General features: G+C 42.0%; 1 protein-coding gene across 5 annotated transcripts; it reads left to right on the forward strand.

Moving 5' to 3' along the window:
* The first annotated feature begins 283 nt into the window (after positions 1-283).
* Positions 284-10,455, forward strand: LOC108115295 (RB1-inducible coiled-coil protein 1). 5 transcript variants are annotated; one of them, XM_017226682.2, is made up of 5 exons: positions 284-1,249; positions 4,605-7,661; positions 7,865-8,231; positions 8,294-8,393; positions 8,573-10,455. In XM_017226682.2, the coding sequence occupies exons 2-5, from the start codon at positions 4,816-4,818 to the stop codon at positions 9,346-9,348; spliced, it is 4,089 nt and encodes a 1,362-aa protein (XP_017082171.2). In that variant the 5' UTR covers positions 284-1,249; positions 4,605-4,815; the 3' UTR covers positions 9,349-10,455. The 5 variants fall into 5 exon arrangements, with proteins under 5 accessions (XP_017082171.2, XP_017082172.2, XP_017082175.2 ...); XM_017226683.2 differs by having other exon boundaries at positions 284-688; XM_017226686.2 differs by having other exon boundaries at positions 284-419.
* Positions 10,456-10,572: the final 117 nt, after the last annotated feature.

Genomic DNA, 10,572 nt, shown 5'->3' on the forward strand with positions numbered 1-10,572 from the left:
TTTTTTAATTAGGGGTATTCGTCAGGTGAGCACTTTATGTAAGATTACCGTTATTGGCAAAGACTATACATATAAGAGAGAGAAATACAAAAAATAAAAAAAAAACCGAATTGAAAAGAAAAAATTTATTTGTAGAAATAATTGAATAAAATTCCACAGTGACTCATATATGAAAAATTTTCTGACAAATTTCATGATTTTATTAATTTTTGAATCAATTATCTTAAAATTCCAGTTTTCATATTTTATTTTTTAATAATACAATATATGTATGTGCCAGTGGAGCTAGACTATAATATCACTGTTTGTAGCCATTGAGTAACGTATTACCACTTGATTTGTTATCGATATCGACTTGAAAATCTGTTGTCATTCTCACATCGCGAGGCATAAGCAAAGACAAAAAAAGTGAGAACGAAGTGCGTTATTTCATTTTTATACCATTTAATTTAATTAGAAATCTAAGCAAACCAACAATATGCGCGAGTGAATTAGTGCCACTCTAAAAACCCAAACGGCTCCCGTGCCCGCTTCGTGTAAATGGCAAAAAACTGACGCGAAAAGTAAAACTGCCAACAACAACAAGCAGAAAACAGAAAGCATAAGCTAGAAGCACCAACAAAAACAACAGCAGCAGCAACAACAACGCAATTGTGATAGACAAAGGAATAGATTAAGAAAAGAAAAGGTAAAAGGCGAATGGGAACAGAAGGATGGGAAAGACGAAAACAGGCTGAATTGTATCTTGAAAATATCTTTGCTCGAACATATAGATGAACGCGGAGACTAAGGAAACTCGAGTAAACGCTTTTTACACACTTGCACATTTGATACGCAACGAAAATAGCTTTTAAAGAAATAAGTAATAAGTAATAAGCAGCGGAATAAGCATAGCCATAAAAATAAATAAGGAAAGCGTGGGAGGCAAATAGGAGAATAAAAAAAACACTTTGGTGTTGAAAGAGAGGAAGCAGAAGACTAGCCAAAATAAAGAGGAAGAGCTGTTATTATTGTTGTTGCTGTTGCAAATAAAAACACAGGCACATACAAACACTTGGACAGTCAGATACAGATACAGCCACAGCTGATGTAAAATAATTTGAAGCGCCTGTGTGTTCGTGCCCGTTTACAATTGATTAAAACCAAAACACACGAACACACTATCACATAGGAACAGACAACAATAACACTTGCACACACACACAATCACATTGCCTCACCATTGTGGAAATTGATTAAAGATTATAAGGTGAGTGTGAGTGGGGCACGGTTTTAATTAACCGTTAGTTATAGTTTTATGCACACTCATACCAGAACACCTGACGACGCCCTTTTAAATGCATAAATTCCACCCGATTCCCACCCCCTTTGGCCCTTACACCAATCGCAACTACATACACTTGCTGCCATTTTCTTTTCTCTTTTTGAACGTCAGCAACCCTCGCGCATTATTGTTGTTTTCGTCCGTTTGAGCCAAATTGCAATTAATTGCCATAATTTACATATTTAACAAGAATAACTCGGTGTCTGTGCATTTGTTTGTCATTCGGGAGCTGTTTCCTGTTAACTGTATACGAACGAGTGCAAAAGAAAGGAAATAAAACAAAACAACAGCTGAGTGAGAGAGCGAGAGAGCGACAGGCAGATGCTGAAGAAGCGTGGCAAATGAAAACGGATAATAAGTTGCAGTTCGGCTGTGGCTATCGGATATCGATAAATTGCTGCATGCCAGCTGATCTTAGTCCATTGCTGACTTTCTTGCATTTCTTCTTGTTAATCGCAGTTGAAGTTTTTTTGTGAGTCATGAATTTTAAGTCACTTATGCATACATACATATAAGAATCAGGGTATAAACAGGAGTGGTGGTTACATCTAATTGCAGTTAGTTGGCCCCCTGTCAACTACTCTTTATCGCTCTCCCTGCGAGAAAGTGTTTTTTCTGCCCTGCCCCCCACAGTGACAACACAAAAGAAGAGAGCTGATAAACTCTGACTGCGCTGTAATCAGTTTGCAGCGGTAAAGCAGAGGAGTTCTGTTTCAGTTCAGTTGTTTGGTTCAGGGTTTTCTGCTTGTCCTCTTTCTCCGTCTTTTCGACACAGTGACGTCACATAGACACACTCCAAATCAAAAATCTGAGTTTTTTAGATTCATTGTTTTTTAAGTAAAATAATTCATACGAAACTGCTTGTATTAATAGTAGCTGTATTTATTATATTATATTTCGATTTAAGCTGTATTTAATATCAAGATTCTTTACTTTCTCCAATTTTAAATTAGCTTTAATGTGGGCCAAGTTTTAAAGAATTTAATTTTTATGAAAATATATAAATAATAATAAAATATAAAGACACTTAGTCTTTGAGATTACAGTTTTATATACACAATTATTTCACAAAAATAATGTATTTTACCAAACTCCTCATCTTGTATGAAAATATTACCTTGGGTCCTGCATGAGACAGTTTTGGATTGTTCAAGTGTTTTTGTTAACAATATTTTAAACCATTCATGTGTTTTTACATGCATTATCTGCAAATATTTCCATGTTTTCAAAATTATTTTCATAAATTTAAAGTTAACCAAATTTAATATTTCATCCGTTCAAATATATGTACATAATTGTGTATATACAGAGGCTGAACGTATATGCTTTGAGACCGGAAAATCTAGACTACTTTGAAAACAACATATTGTTTAAAGTTATTTTTGGCAATTTTGGAGTTATCCGTTTATTAGGCTTATTCTGACACTTACCCCCAAAAGTGCAACATACATACATAGATATAGCTAACCACCGTTTTATTAAAATCTTATCAGTTCACTGCTATCGTTATTCTATTCAGGTTGATGAGGGGTCCGAGATTATTGCACTCGGGCATGTCATTGGTGATTAATGGACGAGTTATTGCTTTTTGTCTATCAGTATCAACTTCTATTTCATCAATTTGCTTAAAAGTACCTGGTATTTCTCCCGCTATATAACAGATGCTCCTGAGTTAATCGTTCCTGGTATTTCGTCAGCTACAAAACCGGCTTACTGTTACACGTGCCCGCTAACTATGGAAAATTTTCAGAAATCCTTCGATAATATCCCGCGTCTTGGAAATTTACAAGTTAGGTTTAACAAAATTATGAAATTCGCTTAGGTAAAAAAAAGGACTTGCAAAGGCAGGTAAACGCTGGTGCGTCGATGTCGCTGTTGACGTCGACGTTGGCATTGACACATCCACTGTGGATGATCCACAACAGCAGCGATCTATCTTTGCCTCCTCTCTCGCTATCTTTCTCTCGCACTCACACACTGAGAGACAGTGTTGTCATCTTTCGCTGCAAATGATAGCTAATTATTACTAAAACGTAAATAAGAAAAAGATTCGAATGTACAACATGTACATGCTTACAAAAAATGTATTGAAAGCTAGACTCTTCATAAAAACTTTAGAGACATACATTATCTCATTAAAGGTCCTTAATATTGGCTTAAAACATTATAAGCAGAATTTAATTTACAACGAAAATTTACTTAGTTGTATCTATGTTACATTCTTTCTTTTATTTTACTTTAGTATTTAGCATTGGAAATATTTGTATATTTACATTGCCAACTTTGGCAGCTAGAAAATAGCTCAGTCAGCCTCTCAGGGAGTAGCTGCGATCATCGCACACGTGCGGCGCTCTCTCGCCCGCTCAAAGTTTCTCTTTGCCTCTCGTCAAGCACTATGCTATACTCTGCTCATTTGTTTTCAAACCACCCGCTAGTCTAGACGTGTTCAAATCAAGGTGCGTTGATAACACGTTTCACGTTGTTGTTGTTCTAGATGTTGTTGTTTACGGCTCGCAAAATAAATAGTGTGGGGAAAAGTGAGTGCGCGTGTTCTAAGTGCGGAGCCATGCTCTTTCCGCTTTTCCGCTTTCCCTGTTATGCGCCTTATCGCCAAAAAGCAAGCCGTCTGCGATACTAAGTTGTAAACAGAATTATAAAAATAAAATTGAATAAGCGTCTGTGCACATGCTCGCGCTACTATTTTTTATTGCGACTCGGAAATGGCCCAGTTAGTCATTAACATTTGAACCGCCCCCACGCTACGGCTCTCTTTGTCCCTCTGACTGTGACGACACATAGAGAGCAAAACGCAACTGCGACAGTTTGTCTAACAGCTGTTGAGGAGCGACAGTGATCCATTCAATGGCTTAAAAATAGCTAAGCTAATCTATCTATTTCGCACATTACTAGTGGATTTAAAAGTTCGATTGAATTTCACATACAGTGCTGCCTTCAAATGGCTTGGAATCAATCTTTATAAATATGCATATACACGTTCTTTGTTTTTAATAAATACATGACAGATTTTTTTCACAATGTTTACGAAATATTTTCTTCTCTTATCTATATAAACCCATGTCATAATAGAGGTCCTTTTATTTTGAGTTTTTTTATTTAGTTTTTTAGTTCATACTAGAAAATTGTGAAGGAAAAATGCTTAACTGGTTTGCATAAGTAAAATTTATTGATCTGATTACAGATACATTTTACTCCATATGATAAAACAATTCTCAGTCAACATTAGTTTACTTATCCATTCTCTTTGCCTCTTTTCTTGTAGGTTCCAGCTTAACACTCAGAAACACTAATACAACCATACATACCGATGCGGGAACACTATAAAATCGTCTGAAGCACTGCCAAATCATAAGTGAGACGACAGGATCAAAAGGAGGAGGAGGAGGAGCGGGCGTCGGAGAGCAAGGAGCGGGAGGTTCCCCTCCAGGAAGCGGTAGTAGAGTTAAGGGCACTGAGGGAACACCAACGGATCCATGATGCTGTACGTGTTCCATGTAGACGTCGGCCGCATGCTGAGCTTTGATATGAACGTTGCCCTGCAGTCGGTGGAACACTTGAAGGAAACAATCCAAAAGCTGCACAATATACCAGCTGCAAACATTGTGCTGCTGGTGAGCGGCGGCGAAATGCTGACGCACTCAACCCAGGTGTCGTGCTACTCGGCTGGCACGGACACAAATCCCATCTACATGTTCCTCACAGGGGACGAGCGCCCGGCGCCCACGATATCAAACTCAGATGCCGACGCCGAGCTCCGTCGGCAAGTGGAGGAAAGCCACCGGTTGCCACCGGCTCTAGAGACGGTGCGTCAGCGGGCGCAGTTGGCACAGCTTATGCGAGAGCTGGCCAGAAAGGAAGAAGATGTGTGCGAGCGCTTGGTCCACGAGCAGCACCTCCAGCAGCAGGGCTGGTCGGCGGTGGTGGCCAATATGGAGGATCTAACAAACGAGTTTCGCGAGCGTTTCCACAATTTCTGCTCCTCATTCGAGCGGCACCTTCAAAAGCGCGAGAATTATTTGGAGTTGTTGCGCAACTTTGCCGATGATCTCAATCAGCTGGGCAGGATTCCCATACTTCCCGGCCTAATGTCACTCGCCGAAGCCGATTTCCATGGATTTGACGAACTGCTGGAGAACGACGATGTGTTTACCGCCCAGCAACAGGCGGCGCAGCAGCATCAGGGTCTCACCGAGTCCTCACAAGCAGACTCCCCCAATAAGAAGCTTAAAATGGGCGATGAGGACGAAACGGAGTCAGGTGACCAGCAGGAGCGCGTATCTCAAACCTCGACCAGCAGCAGCTCTCTGGCACGTCGCCACAACCTTAACCTACGGCAGTGGATTAGCTCCAAGGGTAACCACAGTGCCCTGCAACTTATGTCGGACGAGTGCATCCAGGGACTGGACACCTTCAGCGCGGATATCTATGAAAAGCTGAAGAAGGAAGTCAAAGAGATTATTAAGATGGCAAACCAGGGCGATGTTAAGGAGATTAAGGGTCTCGGCGACCGTCTCTGCAAGCTGGAGGAGTTTAAGTTCCGGATCAAGGATATGGTAAAGGAGCAAAAGGAGCAGGCTCTTGCCCTGCAGCAGAACGAGGCGCGGGCGCAAAATCTGCGCGATAACTCCGTCCTGCCGGACCTCTGCCTCTCGCATCGCTCACAGCTACAGGTGATGCTGGAGACTCATACAAAGATACGCGAGTACTGCCGCTGCATAGCCAACTCTAAGGACGAGCTCGGCTGGAATCTGCACACACGTCTGCGTCGGATTGTGTTTATCGAAAATGGGATGAGTGAGTTTGATAATCGGCTGCTCTTTAATCACCGATGCTTACGGCGAGCCGAACGGCACTTAAGTATTATCGAGCAGATCCATCGGGCCCCGAGGACTTATGTGGCCGCCGTAGCAGAAGTGGTGCGTAGGAGGATATTTTCGGATGAGTTCCGACAGTGGGCAACTCGCCTTTCCGGGGATTTCGATCGCATCCACAGCGAGGAATTGCGCAGAAGGAGGGAGTTCAATGCAAGCTTTGAAGGCCACTTTCTTAATATTCTGTTTCCTGGAATGGGAGACATGCCTCCAGCTTTTGCGAATGAGCACCCCTTAAACTTTGATACACGTTTGCCCCCTTTGAGTCGATCAGATATGGAGCTCCTGTCCTCGCAATTGCCAGAATTGGCGGAACAGCTGCAGTTGCCCGACATGAAGCCTGTGATAGACTTTTTCGTTTTCCGGTCGGGCAAAGAAGCGGACCATGATCAGGAGTCGGACCCCCCACTGTTGGCTCCGCGATTGGCTGAACTGCAAGGGCAGACAGCAGCCTCCGATTGCGAAACCGATACGGAAACGGAGTTTGAAAAGGTCAGTACCACGTCAAAATGTGTGGCTACATCAACCTCCGCTAGTTTGGTAGAGCAGGTAGCGCAGGGCACTGCCACTGAGGATCTGCTCATGCTAAGTGCTGGCACTCTGACCGATGAGAATGCTGGCAGTCACCAGAGGATATGTAGCGTTATGGAAAATATGTCTAAGTTGGCACGAGCTTGCCTCGCCGAAGCTCGCTCGAATGTGGACATCTTTCGTAGTGAATTTGCTAATTACCAAGATGAGCTACAGTCCGAGCTCCATCTTTTGCGTGATAAGTGTAATGTTCTAAGAATGGAATTTACGGAACGCGAGCAAAAATCCCAGGAGCAGCTGGAAGAGATGCGCTTAAAACTGCAGCTAGCGGAACAAGAGAAACAGGCGGCAGTGGCCCAGGCACGGGAGCAGCTTATTCATGAGCACAAAACAGAGTTGGAGTCCCTCCGATGCAGGTTTAAACTGATGACCTCCATGGAACGTTCGCCGTCGGACAGCAGCCTTGAGAAACTAGAGCGACCTACAAGCAGTGCCAGCGTGGCCAGTGCAAACGCTGGGGTGGATATCGACCATCTTCTGGCCCAGCAGCGTCAGGAGCTGCTAGCCCAAAGGGAGCGTGCCATTAGCGAGGCCGTTGATTCGGAGCGATCGCTGTGGCAGTCACGTCTCTTGCCCCTGAACTCTGAATCTGTGATGGCCAACGTGGGCATATTAAAAGACATGCTGGCTGACAAGGAGCGACAGCTGGAGCAGCTGCGAGAGCAGAACAAGATCCTCACCCAGGAATCTTACCAGCTGAAAACCCGACTGGAGATGATCACCAACGAGGATGGTAATAGCTGGCTTAAAGAGAAAATTGACTATCTAAACAAGGACAAATGCCGGCTGGAGGAGGAGCTCAGTCAGGAGAAGATCCGCCGTCAGGAGATGGAGACCAGTGTGGCAGCTATGAGAAGGTAAGGATGCACTTAACTATTTAAGGGCCAAACAATCTTAATAACTTAAAATAGTAAATACTTCTTAATGTTTAGGAAAATGGTTTTTAGTTTGTTAATTTTATTATTTTATTTTTATTTTTTTAAATGGTTTTTAGTTTGTTAATTTTATTATTTTATTTTTATTTTTTTATAATTTTTAATTTGTTTGACTTTCCGGTTAGACGAATGCTAACACTAAGCTTTTCCGCCCATAGCTCTGCCTACGATTTGAATATGGGTGGATCCGTGGCCCGTTCCAAGTCCGGCGTGAGTTCCAGTCACCGGTCCATAGCTTTGGAGGGCTGTGCACGGGGTGATCTCGTGTTCGTGGTTTGGAGCATGCGTCATGCGCAATTTATGGTCGTCCAGGACTCGCTGACTCTGTACTTTGTCCACGCTGACAGCCTGGCTGGTCTGCAGTTGACGGCTCCGGCTACACCCACTCCGGCACTGGAACCCTCCTTGGCAGTTGTGGAACTCAACCAAATCCCGCTGCCCTACTACGCCATAGGCCGGGTCATAGACAAAGAGTACTGCCAGGCGCGAAAGGTGAGTGTATATTAATATGATTTCTGGCGTGACTACTTACCAATGTGACTTCTTTAACACAGGATGACAATCGTTACCGCGTCAGCAGGGGCTCAAAGTTCTACCGCATCAAACTGGCTCCGTTGCCCTCTCGAAACGCTTCGCGGAGAGAGCGTTTAGAGTGTAAGTAGCAGTTTGAGCAGTGGTTAACGCTTCCAAATTTCGAAACACTTGTTCATGCTTTGATCTGTTTGTTTGATTGGAAATAAGGAAATCCAATGTTCCTGTTCATTTCAAGACTAATCGTTATAATGAACTATGAAGAATCTGCAAAAAAAAGAACTTATGTTTTTTATTTTTAGCCAGCTCATCCGTCGCCGCAGCCATTGCATCGCCCAGAGATGTTATTGATGCTCCCAGCAGCAGCAGTGTCTACCAGAGCTTCAAGCAGCGCACGGTGAGCATTACGAGCGTGAATGAGGAGGATGACGAGTCGCCTTCACTGCTTAGCGAGCGGTGTCGCTACATAAGTGTCAGCGAGGAGGATGAGTTGCATGCTGCTGGCGGCTCAGTGTCGGCAATAACAGCTACTATTGCAACATCCATAACGACAGCAGCAGCATTAACAACAACAACCACAACTGCTGCATCAGCGGTGGTGGGAGCGTCGACTAAAACTGCAGCAACGGCAGCAACTCAAGCACAGTCTGTGATAACAGAGCAGCCAACGGCATCGAGTAAACTTAAATTGGATCTACTCTTGGCCTCTGCTGATATAATAACACAACCCTTAACGCAACAACCACATCAACAGCGACAGGAGCCAGGGCAACACGTTGATGTGGAGAGTGCAGCGCCTGTGGCCGAAACCAGTCCAAATCAAACAATCCAACCGGAAAATCCAGAACCGGAAACCATCACCATCTATGTGCCCCCCAATCTCCCGACAGAATCGACTGTAACCACCAACACAAGTGCCAGCATCCTGGCCAGCATCAGTGCGGAGCCGATTATCAGCACAGCACCCATGTTACCAATGTCTATTGGAACAGCGGCCATAAGCGAGGACTCCGACGAGTACCGATCGCTGGAAGGCAAGGATGATGGCGATGCCGATGATTTTCCCATTTCCGAGTAGTATACGATATTTGGGAGTTACATATAACTACTTATATACATAAATGGAGTGTGTATCTAGGCTAAATCTTTTACTCTATGTAGGAACCGCAGCAAAAACAACAAACAAAGCCCCATAAAAATAAGCCACAGGGCAGACACAAAACACGAATACCAACCAACAAATAGAACCACAAACACAACCACAACCAACAAAAGCAACAGCAACAGCAAAGTGAAAAGTTATATACTTAACTAATCTAAAGTTTACCAAGTGCAGAATATATATTCAAAAAGAAACTGAAACAAATGTTCTAATGTAGTCTATGTCTACATAATGATATAATCTTAACAAATTTGAATGCGGACCTTACCCCTTCAAACACAACCACACCGAGACACTAACACAAGCTAGGATTTTCAAAATTTTTATTTCAAATAAAAATAATGTACTTTAACAAATTTACCTTATAATCAAAATATTTACATTGGTAGTTTTCGGTTTAAAGTTATAATTTGCTTATTTTAGTGCCAAGAGAATAATTTCCGAGTCACGTTAGTTTCGTAGCGAGTAGAATTGATATGAAGAAAATAAAATTATATTTTTTATAGGCATTTTTAAAAGACTAGAACACAAAGAGTTTGCACACACACCCACCCTCACACAAACACACAACAAATACAATCTTACGGGCTCAGCCTGCAAAAAACACAGTTTTATGCTCAGCTTACACCACTCTCTTCCTCCCCCGAAAATCAAACTTTCTACTCTCTCTCCTATATCTATATCTAAGATATTTTGATTTTTCGACTTTGTGTAAATAAATAAGAACGGAAATCGACGAATAGTTATTTATGCCTTTATTAATAACAAGGAAACACTTGAAAATTACAAAAACAAAATAGATATATACACATTTAATGATTTTTGCGTTATAAAGCGACGATTTTTTAACGCGAGGTGTAAATATAGAGAAAACAAAAAATAATATTTAAAAATACTTTAAACAATTTAAATGAGAAAACGTGTAAACGATGGTGTAACAAATGCGGATTGCAAAATTGTCAAGCTTACAAAAAAAGTGTAAAATCAAAAATCAAATAAAAAATGGTAAACATTTCAAAACTATAACTGCTGTTTTATTGCGTAATAAGTTTTAAGGGAATTAAGGAAGACAACTGTGCCGAATCACTGACGTTTTATAACGTTTTCATTATTCTTCTTGATCCCTTTGCTTATCTTATT

Source organism: Drosophila eugracilis, unplaced genomic scaffold (genome assembly GCF_018153835.1).
Source record: "Drosophila eugracilis isolate 14026-0451.02 unplaced genomic scaffold, ASM1815383v1 contig_1897, whole genome shotgun sequence".
NCBI classification, from domain to species: domain Eukaryota; kingdom Metazoa; phylum Arthropoda; class Insecta; order Diptera; family Drosophilidae; genus Drosophila; species Drosophila eugracilis.

What these genes read in the sequence shown, in the direction of transcription:
- LOC108115295 (XM_017226682.2), top strand. Translation starts at nt 4,816, where the DNA reads ATGATGCTGTACGTGTTCCATGTAGACGTCGGCCGCATGCTGAGCTTT. An exon ending in AGTACTGCCAGGCGCGAAAG is followed by an intron (nt 8,232 to 8,293) that starts GTGAGTGTATAT and finishes TCTTTAACACAG; the next exon opens with GATGACAATCGTTACCGCGT. An exon ending in GCGGAGAGAGCGTTTAGAGT is followed by an intron (nt 8,394 to 8,572) that starts GTAAGTAGCAGT and finishes TTTTATTTTTAG; the next exon opens with CCAGCTCATCCGTCGCCGCA.